This window comes from Ictalurus furcatus, chromosome 27, assembly GCF_023375685.1.
Source record: "Ictalurus furcatus strain D&B chromosome 27, Billie_1.0, whole genome shotgun sequence".
NCBI classification, from domain to species: domain Eukaryota; kingdom Metazoa; phylum Chordata; class Actinopteri; order Siluriformes; family Ictaluridae; genus Ictalurus; species Ictalurus furcatus.
In genome coordinates this window covers 6,041,735-6,062,828 of record NC_071281.1, presented here as the reverse complement: position 1 = coordinate 6,062,828, position 21,094 = coordinate 6,041,735, and the positions used below count along the sequence as shown (strand labels likewise).

At 37.3% G+C, this 21,094-nt stretch overlaps 1 protein-coding gene across 1 annotated transcript; it reads right to left on the bottom strand.

Moving 5' to 3' along the window:
* Nucleotides 1–4,276: 4,276 nt before the first annotated feature.
* mdka (midkine a) lies at nt 4,277–18,707 on the bottom strand. Its single transcript, XM_053617189.1, has 5 exons — nt 18,543–18,707; nt 9,142–9,224; nt 8,677–8,844; nt 8,384–8,545; nt 4,277–4,940 (listed from the first exon to the last, which is right to left on the bottom strand). The coding sequence occupies exons 2-5, from the start codon at nt 9,221–9,223 to the stop codon at nt 4,912–4,914; spliced, it is 441 nt and encodes a 146-aa protein (XP_053473164.1). The 5' UTR covers nt 9,224; nt 18,543–18,707; the 3' UTR covers nt 4,277–4,911.
* Between the last annotated feature and the right edge of the window lie 2,387 nt (nt 18,708–21,094).

Sequence of the window (21,094 nt, the reverse complement as noted above, 5' to 3'; positions counted from 1 at the left end):
ACTGTAGTTGTTTGTACTCTTGTATTCAATTAGTGATTTACATGTGATTTCACAAAGTATGAAATGTATTGCTGTCTATAACCAAATGTATCAGTTTCTCAAATATTATCATGCAAGAAGAGTTCAGGGCAATATTTACTGTATTGCCGAAAGGAGAAGGGTGCTGCAAATATCTATTGAAACACTTCTCCTGCCCCTGAAGAACATAGCCTGCCTGTGCAATTTAAAAACCATCAAAATGCTATACTTATTTGTATTTCATTTAACCACAAATTTCTGGAATTGAAAAACAAAACAAATTTATGCCTGTGAAATATTGGTTTTCTAGTACTTAGATCTTAGTTAACAAAAGTTAAAGTGCCCCTATTATGAATTTTTCAGATATTACCTTTCATATAGCTGTTTATGAATGTAAAATGTCTGCAAAATTTCACAAATCAAAGTGCACGACAAATGGAGTGATTGACTCCCAAAAGAAAGAACCGATTCTGAACAGCCTGAAACGGGTCATCAGTAATTCCAGACTTACTTCCTGTACAAACAAAAACCCTGCCTCTGGTCTTCATTGGCTGCTTGCGGACAACGTGTACTTTGACCCGCCCTCAAACACGACAGTTGTAGTTGTGGCCCGAAAGAGTTAGGTTCATGTCTAGAAGACGTTGTTTTATGCACTGTAAAAGCAAAACCACTTTGCATGGACACCCAAAGGATGAGGATGTAAAGCGTCAGTGGTTAGAATTCATTTTAAAATGATACCACAGCAGTTCAACTCCGACCTTGATTTGTGTTCAAGTTATTTCATTGACAAATGCTTCTCAAATCTAGCAGAAGTCTAGCTGAATTTGCGAAATGATTATTCATTAAAGATGGGGTCATACCCACTTTATTTGGACTATATTGTGCCTCTGGATCACAACATGTAAGTATGATTAATTATTTATGCATATATTTTCTACCGAGTGTTCCAAATGCGTAGTTTTGTGTTGTATACGTGTACAGCCAGTGCACAGCTGTAGGCCTCTGCTAACTGGCTAACTCACATTATTGTCAAACTACATACAAACTCACCACTGAGAAACATCCTGTTCTCATCAGGCTTGCCATAGTGGTCCGGGTTGATCTTCTGATGTATTGCTATGGGACTCGGGCTCAAATTGATATGGTAAAACCAACAACATTATCGATTATTAATCAATCATTAACGACCAATTAGAGCAGAGTAGGCTCTCCGAAAGGAGGAGTTTAGAGTGAATGGATCCTTGAGTGAATCTTTTGTGACACAAAGAAAAAGAGGTAATGTAAATTATTAGAAAATTAAAGTGCTTTTTGACCTTGGATGCACGTAAACCCATTGTATGAGACCTTTAAAACAAAATTTGGCACTATAGCATAATAGGGGCGCTTTAAAACCTAGTTAAAAATGTTAACATGCTGGTGCTCACTGTTTAACTACATCAGCTAGTGAGTGAACTTATTGTAATCTAGTATGGTGATGAAAAAGTTTGAATGGTGGCATTTCCATTTACATTTATTCATTTAGCTCTCTTTTATCCAAAGAGAGTTACAAATGAGGAAATACAAGCAAAGTGATAAATAAAGTGGAGAACAATACAAATAGTGCTACCATACAAGATTTTTAATTGAGTTCTAGAGAAGCAAAGTGCACACAGTAGCAATGCAAGAGCTATCTTTTTTGAAGATAGGCACTGCCAGGCGTCGGTCGTTAACTGATCGCAGGTTGCGTGAGGGAACATAAACCTCAAGAAGAGTATTGAGGTAGGGAGGTGCTGCTCCAGACAAGGTCTTGTACATGAGCACTAAGGCCTTGAATTTGATGCAGGCAGCTACAGGAAACCAGTAGAGGGAGATGAAGAGGGCTGGTTGAAAACAAGGTGTGTTGCTGCATTCTGAATCAACTGAAGGAGTTTGAAGGAGCTGGCTGGGAGGCCCAAGAGTAGTGCATCGCAATAGTCCAGTTTTGAGATAACAAGAGCATGGACTAGTAGTTGCGTAGCCTGTTCAGTGAGATAGTGTCTGATTTTCTTGATGTTGTACAGAATGAACCTACAGGATTGTGCAGTTGTGGTCTGTAAAGGTCAAGTTGTCATTGAAAGTCATCCCAAGGTTTCAGGCTGTCCTGGCTTGAGTGTGGTTGAGCCAAGCTGTACGGTGAGGTTGTGGATGATTGAGGGGCAGGCTGGGATGACGAGAAGCTAAGTTTTTGCCAACTTGAGCTTAAGGTAGCGTTCCCTCATCCAGTTTGAGATGTCAGACAGGCAGCCAGAGATGTGTGCTGAGACAGATGGATCATCAGGCTGGAAGGACAAATAGAGCTGGGTGTCATCAGCATATTGTAGCAGTGTTATGAGAAGCCATGAGACGCAATCACAGGTCCCAGAGATGTAGTATAAATAGAAAAGAGCAGTGAACCCAGAACTGACCCCTGGGGAACCCCAGTTGTGAGTTGTTGAGTTTCAGAAACCCCTCCACTCCATAATACCTTGAAGGATCTGTCTGAGAGATAGGATAGGATTTCCTTGTTTCATAATTGTTTAATCCTAGCAATATTTTTTTTTTATTATTGATTTTAGCTGCCTATTAAAAGCCTTTTTAAACATTATTTTGCCTTATAAACAGCTTTGGAAGCCACACACATTAAGAATTGGTCTTTGAAACAGATACTCAAATGAACAGGCTTTCATTAATGAACAAATCAGAAAATGTCTCCCAGAACATTCAGAATCCTGATATTTGGGACATTGCTTGCAAACACATAAGCACTGAATTCATCCTCTTTAATGCTATATTCACTGAAACACTGGTTTTGTTGCTTTAAATATTACACATAGGAACTGCCTGTCATGAATATTCATGATGAACTACTTGCTATCCAGTCAGCTAGATCACAACTAACTAACTAGCAATACAGTTAATAATAAGCTACAGGACAGACCTATTAACAGCGAACTAAATTTTAAATGGTTTACCTAGAATCCAGAAAACCTTTCATTTGGCTGACTCTCTCTGGAGTGCAATTTCAGGGCAGTGCGCATCCTTGTACACGACATTCATGACACCTCTCTCTCCAGTGATTTATTTGTTGTTATTTATCTCTCCAGTTTGTTGGGGTCAATAATGTCTCACCAAGATGGAAAATTGTGGTCTTTATTATGTTGGATAAATAAAAATGGGAAAGCTTTGTCTTTTACATTTTTTTGTTCCTACTAATGGTCTGTATTGAAATCATTGGGATGCTCCAGAGTGATATCAGAGCAGTGTGCAATTGTACACAAGGCTTTCCCTAATAAATTTCACTAGATTTTTTGTGTGTGTGTGTGATCTCAAAATCCTCGATTTTATTTAGGGATTTTGGTACATAAATGTTTCAATTTGATTTAATTTCTCTGACACACAAATATCTGTTCAGCTTTTCTCAAATTGTTCCATTTGTTTCCAACCACACATACACCTGCATCTGACCAAATTCTATTTTGCCACAAAACAGGCCCAGCACCTGCTGTATGGTAGTATATGTTTAACAATCAATGTAAAACAATGACTTAATCAAACATAGTCTCTTCTTTAATGGGGCATGCTCCAAATGTAAACTGTAAGATATTTGGCCAAGTTAAATATAGTCCACTATTGGTGTGGGGAATGGATGTATTCATGCTTGGTGATTTTGAATTATCAGTAGAAATGACCCCATAAATAACTATGAAAGCCTGTACATATGTTTGTATGTGTATTTAATGCATTAAACCGAATAAAGACCATATACTAATATAAGAGTTATAGAAAACCGGTATTTATCCTGACAGTGTTCTGGACAATAGATCATGAAAATATTCCCTCAGTGATAATGAATAGTATATTTACTATCAGAGAATGGTTTTCATTAAATGATAGGAACATTAGGTTGTTTTTTTTAGTATACCATTGGTCGCCTACTTTAACTTTAGAGAACAGCCTGACTTATTCATGCGGCAATCTGGGAAAGCATGTTGGATGTCACTTTGGCTGAATTTTAGTAAACAGCCAAAGCTGATCGAAAATCACTAAAACCATGTAGAAATGTTTTTGTTTACTTTATAACCTTACTATCTATGTGGATAGATCATGTTAGATAGCTAAAGAGGTAGCTACAGTAAGTGTGCTTTCCTCACACAGTGAATGTTGTGCTTTAATCACACTGGTGCTGCCACTTACATTGTAAAGATTGACCAAATCTGGCTGGGTGAATGCTAATTACAAAATGGAAATTTTAGCCAACAGAACAGAACTGCAAAATATCTTTTATTTTAAGTGATAATGATCCTACAAAAAGCAGTAAGACTTTCTAAAACACGAGCCATACACTCCACTATTCAGGTAACTCTCTATTGCATCATCACACAATTTTATTTTAAAAAAAAAGTATTTATATGAAAAATCAGTGTGTGTGTGTGTGTGTGTGTGTGTGTGTGTGTGTGTGTGTGTGTGTGTGTGTGTGTGTGTGTGTGTGTGTGTGTGTGTGTGTGTGTGTGTGTGTGTGTGTGTGTGTGTGTGTGTGTGTGTGTGTGTGTGTGTGTGTGTGTGTGTGTGAGCAGTTCTTGTGTCAGATGAACTGTGAGGTTTTGACAGAGAGAGTAATATTTCTGTCTTCTACAAAAAGCCAAAGGATTGTTTTCCTCCAAACATCAGCATTTCATTCTCCCTTGTGAAACAACGATGTCATACAATATCTGTCAATCATATCACAGTAGCCACATTCCTGTGCTCTAGAACTGTAATACAGCATGGAGAAGAAAGGTGTCTAGTGTATGACATATCAACAGAGAGAGAAAGAGAGAGACAGTGGGCTAGAATATTGAAAAGCTGTGGTTTGGAGGGCTGGTCATCACATTTCCATTGCTGGATGTCTCCTTTTTTCTAGTTTCCTTTTCCCTTTCCTTTTTTTCCTGGGCAGAAGGGAAAAAGACACAGGATCAATGTTTCAATCTTATATGGTAGCACTACTTGTATTGTTCTATGCTTGATATATCACTTTGCTTGTATTTTCTCATTTGTAAGTCGCTTTGGATAAAAGTGTCTGCTAAATGAAAATGTTTAATTTAGCCCATATGGTGGTTAAGTTACAGCACAAACCCAAAGACAGTGATTACTAGCACATTGTGGCAGCGCAATGTGAAGCTTAACTGCATTCAATTTTGATTTAATGAGTGTAATGTACTATAATGTCTACTCACAGTTCCAAAGAACTAACATGTAATAGACTTTCATCACACAGATTAAATGATCATATAGTTTAAATTCTCTATTGAATTATTTAAAATACAACACCAATTCCAAAAAAAGTTGGGACAGTAAGGAAAATGCAAAAAAAAAAAAATTAAATATTTATAATTCATTTGAGTGATTTGAAAATTCAGTTCACCCTGTACTATATTGAGAACACATTATTGATGTTTTACTTAGTGAATTTAATTTATTTTTAAAATATACACTCATTTCAAATCTGATGACTGCAACACACTCCAAAAAAGTTGGGACAGTTGACTGTGTAACATCACCTTTTATTTTAATTAAGCATTTAGGTGCTGAAGATACCAGCTGGTTAAGTTTAGCAAGTGGAATTTTCTCCATTCATCCATTATGAATTTCTTCAGCTGCACAACTGTATGGTGCCTTCATTGCCTTATTTTGCACTTCATAATGCGCCACACATTTTCAATCGGAGACAGGTCAGGACTGTAGACAGGCCATGCTAGCACCAGCACTCTTTGCTTACACAACCATGCACTTGTAATCCAGGCAGAATGTGGTTTGGCGTTGTCCTGCTCTGGATGGCAGCAAATGTTGCTCCAAAATGTGTACATATCTTTCTGCATTAATGATGCCCTCACAGATGTGCAAGTTACCCATGCCATGGGCACTGACACACCCCCATAACATGATAGATGCTGGCTTTTGGACCTGACGCTGATAACAGCTTGGATGGCCCTTTTCCTCGCCTGTTTTGTCCAAAAACTATTTGAAATGTTGACTCGTCAGACCACAAAACACGATTCCACTGTGCACTGTCCATCTCAGATGAGACCGAGCCCAGAGAAGTCGGCGGCACTTCTGGACAGTGTTGATGTATGGCTTCTGCTTTGCATTGTAAAGCCTTAACTTGCATCTGTGGATGCAGCGGCGAATGGTGTCGACTTATAAAATTTTACTCAAGTATTCCCGAGCCCATGCCAGGATATCCATTACAGACTCATGACGGTTTTTAAAACAGTGACGTCTGAGGGATCGGAGATCACATGCATTCAGAAGTGATTTTCGGCCTTGCCCTTTATGCACCGAGATTTGACCGGATTCCTTGATTCTTTTAATTATATTGTGCATGTAGAAGGTGAAATGCCCAAAATCCTACCGATTTGACTTTGAGGATTGTTGTTCTCAAAGTGTCGGATTATTCGCTGACGCATCTGTTGGCAGATTGGAGAGTCTCGGCCCATCCTTGCTCTTGAAGGACTAGGCCTTTTTTAGAGGTTCCTTGTATACTATGATTAGATGATTGCCTCACCTGTTTCACATCACCTTCTTATTTCAATTAGTCCTAAATTTCCCCTGTCCCAACTTTTTTGGAACGTGTTGCATGCATCAATTTCAAAATAAACGTTTACTTTTAAAAAAAAAATGTAAAAAAACACTATGGAATTGATTGCAACATCAAATACCTTGTCTATATACATTTTTTTGTTTAAATACAAGGTCAAAGTACATTTACAAATCACTCCTCTTTGGGGTTTTTTTTTTTTTTTTTAGCATTTTTCATACTGTCATAACTTTTTCGGAATTGGGGTTGTAGTTTCATATATTATCAATAGTTTCATATATAACATACATTATATGGTATAATTTTCTACAATAGTAGTTCCAAGTACAAGACATATTCAAGGTTTATATTAATGCACTAATTCAAATGTTATTATTACTATAGAAACAACTTACACAGGAACTTGTATTGCCGATGCTCACCTAAATGGATTTAAAACATGTTTCTATGTAACAAATAAAAAGGTATAATTGCTGATATGGTGAAGTTGGTTGATTTAAAATTTAAGGAGTCTCAGGTGTCCGGACTTTTTAACAGTCAGCAAGCTTTCTGCCACGGGAGAGTCTTCTTGTTTTTGTGATGTAAAAAATTAAACCAAGTTATGTCAGATCTTTTTCCACCTTTAATGTGATACAGCAAACAAAAAAATTCAAGTGAAAAACAAATAGAAATGTTTAAGGAAAATAACCTTGACTCTGACTGGGCCATTCCAAAACACTGAATTACTTCTCCTAAAGCCTTCTGAAGGATTTGTGCTTTTGATCGTTATTGTGCTGGAAGGAGCAATTTTTCTTCATCTTCAGCTTCATCTTTCGCCTGCAGGTTTTGTGCCACATATTTACAATATTTAGCCAGTCTCAGCTGAAGAGAAGCAGCCCAATAGCATGATACTGCCACCACCATGCTTCACCATGGGTATGACGCTCTTTGAGTGATAAGCTGTCTTGTTTGTCAAACATATCTTTTAGAATTAATGCCCAAAAGCTCTACCTTGGTCTCAATAGACCATAATACATTTTGCCACACTTTGGAAAAATGTTGGATGGCTTGGATGTTTTTCCTGTAAGAAAGTGCTTATGTCTAGCCACCCTACCCCATAGCCTAGGCATATGCAGAACATGAGAGATTACTGTCACATGCAGGGAGTGACCAGTACTTGCCATCTGTTCTTGGTAATGTCAGTGTGGTGCCCCATATTCTCCACTTTTTGATGAAAGAAATTTCTTATGTACCTTTTATGTCTTTTTGATAACTTTCTACAATAAGATCCCGCAGATGATTTGTAAGCCATTTACAGACCAAGAAGATGTCAAGAAAATCCTACAGAAATGGTTGATCTTTACATGGGGTTAATCAGAATCACTTTAATGATGGTAAGTGTGTGATAATTACTTTTGAACGAGTTAGAATGTCCTTGGTTAAGCTTGAGCACAGTCAAATAATAGGGTTTTTAATAGGTCTTTGTAGACATTTTATATCTACTGCATATTATAAAACATAAGTTCACAGACGAATGTAAGCCAAAGTTTTTGCATATTATGTCATGCTTGAAAGCTACAAATATTTTTTCAGCAGCAAATCTGGAACAAAATTAGCTCCAGGTCTGTAGAGCGATTCCCTCTCCACTCTAGCTCCTCTGGCTCATGTTCGATTCAGCATCCTACTCAAACACCCACTGAAGGCCTTGAGATCTCACCAAGACAAGAGCTTACAATGTTTGCGTATAAAACCTCCACCATAATCCAAACAGCAAGTATTACTCACTGTACAATTGTGATTAAAAAAAATGTTTACCTTTGGACTTGGCTTTATTCTTGGTTGAGCAGGGTTTGGTGGCCATCATGACCGGCTGACACTCAGCATCATAGAGAGCCTTCACTAGGGTGCCAGAGCGACTCTTAATGCCTGAAGCAGTGTCACACTCACCCCATTTCTCAAACTTGTACTTGCAGTCAGCTGAACACAAAAAACATACACATACACATAACTTTTGTAAGGTTGTAACATGATAAAATTAGGAAAAGGTGAAGGGGTCTGATTACTTTTTGAATGTACTGTATATAACATGATGTGTTTTGAAGCCTCACCACCAAACTCCTTCTTCCAGTTGCAGGGCACTTTACACTTCAGCTTCTTGGTCTGTTCATTGCATGTCCCCTCCCTCGAACCACTTCCGCAATCCCCATTATTAGCCACACAGCTCCCAAAACGCCAGTCTGTGCAGTCGGAGGCCCCTTTCGATCCTTTACCTTTCTCTAGCATAGCACATGGTAATTTATTTTACATTCTTAATACTTGCTTGAATTGTGTGTTTCTTACTAATGTTGTCTATTATTACTTAATATTAACCTGTCATAATTAAGTAAGAATGGTGTTTAGAATAATTATTACATGGCTCACTCAGAAAAGAACTGGATAAAATGAGATAATTTCTATTATAAGTTTAGCGTTATTCTTCTGCTAAAAAAAACTGCATCAACTGTAATCTAATTTTATTTGGATATTTGGTGCTAAGCTGACCTTAAGTATTACATGATTTTATAAAGAATTACCTTTCTTGTTTTTTCCAGCCTCCGTAGTGATAATCATCAAGGCCACTAGGAGCAGGAAGATGGTAGAAAACAAGCCACGCATCCTAAAATAGCCAAGCACACAAACAACACTATTGATTTTATTGAATTTTATTTTAAATGTCACATTTTACATTTAAAGTCTCAGAGAAAGTATCACAGAAGAGATTTTCACAAGGAACAGAGCATGAATTCTTATTTTGTTATTCATTCATTATCTTCCAACACATCTTTTTCATACATTATGGATTTATTTTGTGTCCGTTGTTTTTCAAGACAAATGCAATGAACAGACTTGTAATTTTGGGCATTATTTCTGTGTGGATACAAGAATTCATTTGTATGAAAGCTGCATATTGTTAATTCAGTGGTGAGTATGCAATTTTTTTTTTCCTGTACTCTGTTGCTATTTTTGTGCATATAAATAAACATGCCTACTAGGATACATAAGAGTTAATGAACAAACATTTGTGTAACAACTCTGTGTGGGGTAAAGGGTTGTTTAATTTGTGTATTTTTTCCACTGCAATTAAACTTTTCTCCTGTTGCACATCTTTATGTGTTTAACAGACATATACATTATACAGAAACAATCTGAATATAATGCATAGCACAGGAAAAGCTTTACTAATTGTCAACTCAATATTTCAGAAACTCTGGTGGTTAAATTTTAAACTTTGTGAAACTTCTAACTACCACAGCGTAGTAATGGATCTCATTGGATTGAATAACTTTAGTTGATCGCAGAAGAAATGTATGTTTATAATAATCATATATTTTATTAATTATTATAATTTATAAGCGCAAATAATTAGTATAGATATTTACATGTTATATTTACTAAATCATTTACTGAAAGGAATGCTCCACATGAGAGAAGCATAGTGTAAAATGAAAGGGCTTGTTTTTTTAATGTACAATGGGAACGAGAACCGATACTTCGGTACCAACATTCTTAGAACGTGACGGTACTTGTTTTTCTGCATTTCCGTTGGTACTGCTTGTAACGAAAGTACCGAGGTTGCGATTCTTCCGGACCTGATGGGGGCAGCAAATACGCGCAAGTCAGTCCACAAGTGGTGAAGAATAAGAAGAAGAACGCCTACAAGCACACAGGAAAAACTACAAAAGGTTAGCTTAGCTTTAAGTTTAGCTCCGCCCCGCCCCGAGGAAAAGAGAGGAAAGCTTGTATCGGATGCTATCGTTCATTTCAAACAAAGCGAGGAAACACCTGGAATTTGGCGAATCACCTGAAAGACGACCCTATATTATGTTTGTTTGAGGCAGCTGGCATTGTGGCCGTGAAACCAGCTAACGTTATGCTCCATGTAATATTTGCAATAGCCAGTTGTTTGTTAACAACGCTAACACATTGCGATGTTACAAACTACCTCCTAATGGGCCACCATGCATCGCCATTCAGCCCGTGTCCTGTCAGCTAAATGTAGCTACTGTCACTAATAATTATTCAAATGTTCATGCTTTTAATAAATCTGTTTGGCCTACCATCATATCAGTGAACTTAAACTAATGCTTGCATTCAGAATATAAGGTGTGTGTGTGTGTGTGTGTGTGTGTGTGTGTGTCTGTGTGTGCACGTCTGTGTGCATGCGTGTGTGTGCGCGCACCTGTGTGCGTGTGTGCACGCGTGTTTAGGATTGCATGTTCACTCATTGTCAGACAGTGTTTAATAACTAAAATACCCCCCCTCCCCCCCCCCTCTCTTTGCCAGTATCAGCCAGAGAAGGATGTCCTCCAGGAGAGTTTTTTTATTTTATTTTTTAAATTTTATACCACACTGTGGTATCGACTTTGGTATCAAGTATCGCGTACTTTTGGTGGTATCGGTACCGACTACTAGATTTTTGGTATTGTGACATCCCTATTGGAAATGCATTATCTCCCTTTATCCTTCAAGCGTGATGCCTGACTGCCTACCCCACCCACACCTACAGAGTAAAAGCTGCCTGCTCCTGAGGCTGTTTTAGTCAGGACCTCTAACATGCACACCACGACTGTACTGTTCTCTGCATTAAACATTCCCACACATGGTTTCTCGTGTTCATATTTTTTCAAGTGTATGTAGGGCATAACACATACCTGAATAGTGATTTCAGTATTTGAATACAGTCCCATTAAATGGTTAACTGGATATACAAATACCCCTAATGCCTACGCTGTCATGGATGGAGCTGTGTAGTGTGGGATATGACACTGAAAATCCTACAGTGCAGTGCTTTTTTCAATTTTACTGTGGCCCAAAGCTGTGCCTGTGTTATCTGATGAGACCCACTCTTATACAACTCAATGCCAACATGGTACTCTCCTGATTTCATGTACTGTAAAAGACTATCACCCCACTACTAAATAATTAAAACTGACTGAATCAATTCAGGTGTGGCTACTAAATATGAACCAGGCAGTTGGCATCTCTCAGAGCATCCTATAACTAATGGAATCAATAGAATGTCTAAAAAAAGTAAGGAAATACCACACTCACCAAATGTATTGATATCATAGAGGCATGGAATCATATATAAACAGTATATACTACAGACTCACACATAAGTGAACACCCACAAAGGCACTCAAGACAGAAAACAACTCTCATATGTTCTGCCAGCTTGTCATGATCTTTCCCTATATGCTGCAAGTCACGTTTTCCATTGCAATAGTATCTATTTTTGACATTATGTGTATTTTGGACTGATTAGTTTCTAAATAAAAAACACATACATCAAAGTAAAATCAGAGAACACAGAAGGCACATTTTCTGTAAACATTTATCAGCAAGCTGGATACTTATAGGACTAAAAATATAGATGGAATCCAAGTAGAATCTAATTAAATGTCTTTACAAAAATTGTCACTTCAGTGCACTGTATGCACTCATAACAGAGAATTTAAAAAAGAATCAATTAGAATTGATTTGACTTTATATCACAGCAGCATGCCTAACCCCATCTCTTGCTTTTTTATTCCGGACTTTCCACCAGCAGAATACATTAGCTCTAAGCTGACAGTTTTTTTGTTTGTTTGTTTGTTTGTTTGTTTGTTTGTTTTTGTTTGTTTTAAATACCTATTTAGGTTTTGGTTGAAATCCATTCAATTAAATGACCAGTCAAATTGTCAACTATAGTATAATAACTTGAAATAAATACATATAAAAAATATTTTATAATGGTGGACTGTGATTTTGACTACTGTAACAAACTAAAATCCCAGAACTGCTATGCTTCATTGACACACTTTGAGAAATCACTGCAGTAAACCACTCCATGTTACATTTTGTGTTAGTAATTGCATGTGTGTTCTCTCACACCTGCAGAAATCCCACGATTGGATAGTGCAACACTCACAACCGGTATATAGTCTGAAATGTGACTGCTTCATTTCAGAAATCCACCAGAACTATCCCAAATAATGGGCAACAAAATAAAGCCCAGATAAATAGGCTACTAATATTTCATCTGGCTTTAAATAAACATCTTCAGATGTTTTAAGAAATGTCTATATAATAGTAGAAACATTATACTCAAAATTTCATATCCAGCAATCTATGTTCTTCTCATGGATAATATCATGTATATTAATTATGATAAACACAGAAAAGCACAACAATCATACAAAACAATATCATATATTCTAATATACCCCAAGCACAGAATAAACATGGGTACAAAATTGGGACTGTAGTAAGATTATTTAATTTCTAAAAGTTTAACTCCATAAACGTTGACTTGCACATGTACTACTATAGATTAAATATTAGTGTTATGTACAATATACTGTATTTTAAATTACTGAACTTTAATGGTGTGTAAATTAGGTACAATGCCACATTATATCAAAATTTTATGGGAATTCAAGGGACATCAAAATAGTACCAATATTTTTCCATTCCTTCCTAAATTTTGACTAGATTCAGAGCACTGCCATTGCTGGTCAATCATGGTCATTTGTATAATATTCAGGTTTGCTCTAAATTAGCAGTTAGTGCAGATTTTAGCACTAATTTACTAGTTACTATTTTACTAGTTGCCTGACATCCAAAAGGCTCTTTAGGTTCAAAAATATATTGGAATGTTACGGACTTACCTCAGAGCTGAAATTTTATACACATAAACTAGGGTTGGTAGATATGGACGAAATCTTATATCACAATATGGATAATTTCATATCTTTAAACAATATATATCATGATATATTAAGTCTTCTTAAATTACTGAAAAGATTATCTATACAAAATAACTCCTTGTATTCATTACTGCTTTTTGATCATTTTGTTAACTAAACACTAGTGAAAGGCACTTTTTCTTTTCTCCATTTTATTGGAAGTCATATTGAACAGAACTATCACAAGTGAGAACAAGAAAAACATAACATTGTCAAAATGGGAACAATACAAATACAAAATATAAAAAAATAAATATTAAAACACTATTCAACTTCAAGTTTTTAGGAATCCAAATGAAAGAAGTGCCTCTCCTTTTAGGTACAAGTTCCTAATCTTTTATTTGGGCAGATGCCTGTTCTTTGTCGGAGTGTTGCTGGGAGTTTCACGCTATGTCATGCTCCAACATGCTTGTTTTTGTTACAGCACACCTCTAGTAGCTCCTAGCTCAAATCGGCCAATGGAAAATGATTTGTGACATTGGCAATATAGACGACAGGGCAAAATATCTATCAGTAGACATTTTTCATCGTACCACGATATGTATTGCCCTATTGCATAGCCCTACACAAAAGCACACATTACTACCATATTTCCTCAATGGAAATGTGTGTGTGTGTAGGTGACAATTAATAAAGCACAACTTTATTTTTAAGACCAAGTTGTTTGTCCCTGCAGCTGCATTCGTTTTATTAGAAGCCAGTCTTTGAAGAACACTCACTCAGTGTGTTTCAGTCTGATTAAAAACACCCACATAGAGCTGTTGTTCAGAAACTGCATGGCTCCTACAGCTGAGTACACTCTTTATCGTTGGCTTACATCTCCATGACGATAGCAAGAGCATGGGATTGCAAACAGGAGGAGAGAATAGATTCACCACCATGGGACATCACTACACCAGGACAAATCACACACACACACACACAATCAAATCTTAAAACTCGCATTCTAGCAACAGGTATTCTAGCCTCAGCAGAATGTGTGCAGATATTTGAGGTGTTATGTTTGTGGATTTTGAGTTTTGGATTTTTTAAGCTAGTTTTAGCTAATCCATGGCAAAATCGCTGACTATACCAATGATCATTAATACAGTCTTCTGCATCTTCTGCATTGTTCAATAAATACTATTATACAATACTGATAAACACAAGATATATAAATACATTGACTTACAAAGATCTTAAATTGATAAAAAATTTTGGGCAAGTCATGATATAATCAGGTTTGAATTGGTTTTAAGTAATGAAATAAAAACAGTTCACACAGAATTGTGGCTCCTACCATATGTAATCATGGCAGTGTTAATTTGACAATGGAGATTTTCCTGCCAGGTTTTAGCCAGTCATTCAGCAGTGTTCAGTTAGACCTAATTATTTTTAAGAACAATTTGTCGAGCTAATGTATTGTAGCTCTATCAGCCAGTTATGGACAACCCAAAAGGTCACCCGCTGTGGCATGAACAGTGATCTTGTTGTCTCTGTCCTTAGTCAACAAGTGACTCTCTCCAACAGTGTCATTTAAATTCCCATTCAGTGTCTCACTCCAGTCTTCACCTGAGCCTCTCATCATGTGGCGCCAAACCTTTATGGCTAGCCATAACTATGGGCAATAAAATTTGCTCTCTCTCTCTCACTAACTCACTCTCTTTTCAAATACTTAGGCCTCACTTAGATCCTCCATAAATATAGTCTGTTGTCTCACTAAATTCTGTATCTGTTCTCTCCAAATCTCTAATTAGGTGTCACTTGCCTGCTGGAGCATGACTAAAGCGGTCACCCCTCTTTTTCTGGACCCCACAATTCTGTTGGTTCTCAAAATTGTCCATTTCACAATTTCTTTTCCAAATTTTCCCCACTTCCCTTTTCCCCGCCTCTCTTTTTCTGTGCCGTGGCTAATAAATGCAAACCACAAGTTCTCTGAGGAAGAATCCACTGTGTGCTTGTGTGTGTTTGTGTATCTCTGGGCTACAATCTGAATGTGATGGGAAATGTTCAACAAGGCTGTTCTGACCTACTGAGTCCCACATACACTTATGCAAAAGTGCACACACGGTAGATATTATCACACACACACATACACACACATACACACACATACACACACATACACACACATACACACACATACACACACATACACACACATACATACACACACACATACACACACACACACACACACATACACACACACACATACACACACATACACATGTATGCATGCATTAAAATTGCACATAATTTTCTTTTTTCCATTTCAGAAGACAAGGGTTTTTTTCTGTGTGTGTGTCTGTGTGTGTGTGTGTGTGTGTGTGTAGTGTTTGCTGCATGACAAGTTGGAATTAAACTAATTTCCATACCAGAGGAGAAAACACAAAGATGTGACCCAGTTCGCTGGTTCTGGCAGAGCTGTGCTCTCATCAGGAGGTCTTGGCTCTAAAGAGCTTCATTCAGACGTGTAAAAAGCCATCTCACTGCCAACACATCTTAGCTCCATTACTGTTGTGCCCTAACATCCCACTTAAGTAAAATGCCTTCATTAATGTCTAGTAGGCCAATCTAAATACTAAAAGCATTACCGGTAGGTTTCTTACAGAACGTAGCTCAAAGATCAATACAGAATTTCTGAGCTTTAAAACATTTTAACCACAGACCGACACGCAGGCAGACACACAGACAGACAGACACACAGGCAGGGAGGATTAAACAGAGACAGAACTGAAGAGGCACAAGTCCAGACAGTGAGAAAGAGTCAACGTGCATAAAACCAGCTGTCACAGTAAACGCAATACCACATTTTCTGGAAACTGTGATTACACTGTCTGTGATTAAGCATCATAAATCCACATTGTTTATCCTGTGTAGACACGCAAAACAAAAGCACACCCACCAAACCCACACACAGACACAGACATCATCCAAAGATAATGGAACTGTTGAGAGGTGCATTTTTCTGAAGGAAGCAACAGTCCTTACATCTCTGAGAAAAGCCACTGACCAAGAAAAAGCCAAACAGCACCCCATAAACACACTCACACACACACAGACACACACACAGACACACAGGAAACAAAGATCCATGTACAGCTCTCCTCAGGTCATTACACTGATTGTTCAAAAGAAATCTTGAGTGCTTTAAAACCATCAGAGCAGAAGCATCACTACTTTAGTGCTAAAGCATTCAGACCCTGTGGCTTTGCACTTCTGTTTCTCTGTTTAAAAAAAAAAAAAAAGGTTCACCAGTACATGAAGTTAAACTGCACATTGTGGTCTCTGCATGAGCTCAAACCATATTTACTCCTCATGTGTCTTCTCATACAACATATGAACAAATACATTAATATCAAAATAATGTTGTAATAAAGGTGGTACAGGTACACAGTGTAAAACTCTGACCCGTAGAAAGCATTAGAGCCGCAACAAATACATTATCTGTGCCAGGATAGTAACATTTTATCACATCATTTAAATATCTAGAACTTTTGGCAGCCTTGGCCCCCTTTTCAGAGTAAAGGGGGAAAAACAAAAACAAATAACTGACTCTTTGTCTCATCCAATTGTCTCGAATGAACCACTCCAGTTACTCAAATATTAGGTAGATTAACCAAATATGTATCATCATATTTAGTTATTGAAAACATTAGTGCTTTTCATTCTTGAACAGAAACCAAACAGTTACACTGCATCACATACTGTACATTCAAAATATTTTGTATTTCTATTTTCATTAAAACTGCATTTTGCTTCAAGCTGACATTATTTACTCTTCTTGGCATTCACTGAGCTTCAAGTTAAGCTCATTATATTCAAATACACAGTCAACAAACTATAATAACTAATACTGCTAATCTAATTATTATACTTCTACTTTATAGTAGTTAATTACTCACCTGTGTAACCTCATATATAAATAAGTAAATGTGAAAACCCCATGGCTATATATTTACATTTACATTTATTCATTTAGAAGATGCTTTTATCCAAAGCGACTTACAAATGAGAAAATACAAGCTATATATATATATATATATATATATATATATATATATATATATATATATATATATATATATATATAAAACATACTCCTGGAGGCTCATTGACACCACTTTGAAAAACACAGGGCCTAAGACGTGTATTCTTTAGGATGCTGAATGCACACTACATCATGTGCGATCTACTTTACTTTTTTTTATCCACATGTCTGGTATTCACATGCAAGGAGTGTATGGGGAAAATTCCCACACTCAAAGCAAGAGGGAAAACAGTTACTCACTTCGCAGCCCCCCTTATCACACAACCGTGGAGGCTGTACAACAAAAAGACGAGCTGAATGTTATGTCTAGCATGAAATGTGATTGTAATCCCTTGAATGAGAACTGAGACAGAGGAAGGGAGGAAATAGGCAAGGGAAGCGAGTGCACAAACACAGGCTGGGTGAAAAGGTCCAAGATTGGGGAAGACAGAGAAGAAAAGAGGGAGTCTCTCTCTCTCTTCTCTCTCTCTCTCTTTTTTCTCTCTCTCTCTTTTCTCCTTCTCTCTCTCTCTCTCTCTCTCTCTCTCTCTCTCTCTTGACCCTTTTGACTCAGCTCGCCTTAATCAGCCCATTCAAGTCAAGAGGGGTTGAACAGAGCCAAGGGCACTAAAAGCACACAAACTGCCTCTCTCCACCTCCTCACTAACTCCTTTTACTCACTCACTTCAATACCTTTTGTTATTAGTATTGCTGTGTGCAGTGCTGTTTGTGAAGTAGCCTGTTGCTTTATTGGGGTTTGCTTATCAAGGCACACCAGAACTGCTTTAGCAAAGTCCTTGCTTAAAAAAAAAAAGTGCTTCAAACTTTACATTAAACTTTTTAAAACTAAACTATTTTTCTAACAATCATCAGGATAAGTTCCGAATACAAAGGAGCGGCTAGAATCAACTAAAACTGCACATTAGAGCAACTTTTTTTTTCTTTTTCTTCTTTTTTTTTTTTTTGCATAGCCTAGAATAAAGTTTCGAGGGGGAAAAATCTCGAAATAAGAATAATCACTTGCTTTGTTTAATTTCAAACCTCTTCTTGCTGTTCTCTATCAGTATCTTTATTTAGCGCTTACATTCACATAACGGAACTCGGTGTAAAAAGAAATAAATAAATAAATAAATAAATAAAAGACTTTTTCTCTGCGCTACTTCCTATGTGTTAAAAGTGAACTTGATGAACTTACTCGATCGCTCTGTTTCAAGTTCCGCACACACAAACAGAAGTTAGGAAACCTGTGTCTGCAAGTTGCTCGCCAGCATCCGCTATCAGCCTCGCTCTGTCGCGCTTTGTTTCTGTCCCAAGAAAAGCGAGTCTGATCCAGGTCTGATCCAGGCCCCCGTCTGAAGCGGTTTTAAATTAGCCACCCCATGACGCCCTTCGTCACGTGACCAACATTCCTTTGGCTGGGTTCAGAAAGCGTGGCACTGTCCTGTGCACGAAATAGTCATCGTGTTTGGACTGCAAATAATCAGTTCAATTCATGTCTAATTTGTTTTCCCTTTCTTTCCCTATACATATATAACTCTTCTAGTGTTACTGTTCTAGTCTTATGTGTGGGTAGATCAGATAGGTCACAGTCACAGCCCAAAACACATACAGCCTAAGACATGTTTCTCAGCTGAGAGAGAGAGAGAGTGTGTGTGTGTGTATGTGTGTGTGTGTGTGTGTGTGCACTACAACAGGGTGTAGATGTAGCACTGGTGACACCCCTGATATCAAGATCAGCTCTACAAGGAGTATCAATGACCAATGAAGCAACATGGATTGTATAAACTCCTTGACTTGCACATAGCTTGCCTTCCAGCAAAAATACTGGGTTGTCCAAAAAGTCTCCATACATAGGGTAACACTTTTCAGCAAAAATGTCTTCCAAAATTGTTCATATACTTATTGTTCACACACACAAACACACACACACACACACACACACATATATATATATATCGGGAAGCTGTCGCAAGGTTGCTATGGACTTTAACAGGAAACACGGACAAGTCTTGCGGACCGACGGAGAAGTGGACGTCTACGAACGTCCATTGACGAAGGCACAGCTGACGTGGTGCTGGCAAAAATGTATGGAGACTTCTTGGGACACCCTGTATTTTTTAAGGCTTGGGGCAGATTTCACAGATCAAATGACTTTTCAACTCCCATCTTAGATATGGTTAATGTGATTGGTAGTTACATGTAGACTGTGGTGTGTGTAAAACATTTTTGCACATGGGTCCCATGTCTGTACAAACATCCTCACACATCAAATGCTTAAGTGTGGTTCAAGCCCCAGCACTGCCAGGCTCTGGGTTACTGATCAGAAGGTCGGGGGTTCAAGCCCACTGTTGGGCCCTTGAGCAAGGCCCTTATCCCTCTCTGCTCAAGGGGTGCTGTATCATGGCTGACCCTGCGCTCTGCACCCCAACTTTCTGGCATGCTGGGGTATGCGAAGAAAAGAATTTCACTGTGCTGTAATGTATACGTGACCAAATAAAGACTCATTATTTTGCATGTGTGCGCGCACACACTCTAATCTTCAGTAAATGATTTATCCAGTTTATGGTCGTGGAGCACGACCACGACCTACGTCCTGGATAGGACTCCCGTCACCTAGGCACCATGCACACACGCAGGGTATTCACACATAATTGTGCAATTGGGCAATTTCAAGTAGAATCCACTTACTAGCATGTTTTTGGAAACTGGAGAAAAGGAAGAAAACTCTCACAGACACGGGAGAACAAGTGAAACAGACAGTAACCCAAGCTGAGGATTAAACCAGATACCCTATAGTTGTGAAACAGCAGCACTACCAATGACACCCTGACTGAAATGTGATCACTGTGTGTGATCACTGAAAATGTGATATATTGTGATAAATGTGATAAATATGATATATTATGTTATGGGTGACCCATTTCCACATTTGAGATGAAATAGTGAAATATGTCTGAAATACTGGTTACTCTCTCTTTTTCGCTTTGATTTTTTTTTTTTTTTTTTTTTTACGTTCCTCATTTAGTGTCATGAAATTATTTGCAAATATCTCTTCTTATGGTTGGTCTCTGACAAGTGATAATAAAGGTTTACCATTTTAAGCTGTTCTTTGCTGTTTTTGTGTTTATTTAATATGTGGAAGTCATTTTGACCCATAACATATTGGATGTAACTTTTTTCCCAACATAATAGACATAATAGAAGGATTAAAGCCACTGTAAGACTGAACTTATGGAATGTGTAGGATAAGTAAGGTGTGAAACTGTTTAGATGGGTCAAAAGTAACCTAAACAGCAAGTATATCCATATTGTCCATATATGTAAGCATTGCTATAATTTGTCTTGTTGTTGTGTTTTTTATTGCTTTTTCATATGAAAAGTTGCTTTTTTTTGCTTTCCTATTAAATGCAGAATTAAGTGCATATTTATTTCATCTAAATACTAAATACATATATAACATTATTTTGTGCTTATATATATATATATATATATATATATATATATATATATATATATATATATATATATACATACACACACACACAAATGTGTACATAAATGTACATTTATAATTTAAAAATTGTAACCAAAAATTAGTTATCAGTTTACCTTCATTCTGCCCACTGTTTCAAAACCACTGTTGTATATGTTTATACTCTACAGGTTCTATAAGGTATATAGCAATAACTTATTAGATATCCTGGACAAAATCTGGAATAATATACGGTATCATGGAAAACTGGACAC

What these genes read in the sequence shown, in the direction of transcription:
- mdka (XM_053617189.1), bottom strand. Translation starts at nt 9,223, where the DNA reads ATGCGTGGCTTGTTTTCTACCATCTTCCTGCTCCTAGTGGCCTTGATG. An exon ending in GGCTGGAAAAAACAAGAAAG is followed by an intron (nt 8,845 to 9,141) that starts GTAATTCTTTAT and finishes GTGCTATGCTAG; the next exon opens with AGAAAGGTAAAGGATCGAAA. An exon ending in CTGGAAGAAGGAGTTTGGTG is followed by an intron (nt 8,546 to 8,676) that starts GTGAGGCTTCAA and finishes TTTTGTGTTCAG; the next exon opens with CTGACTGCAAGTACAAGTTT.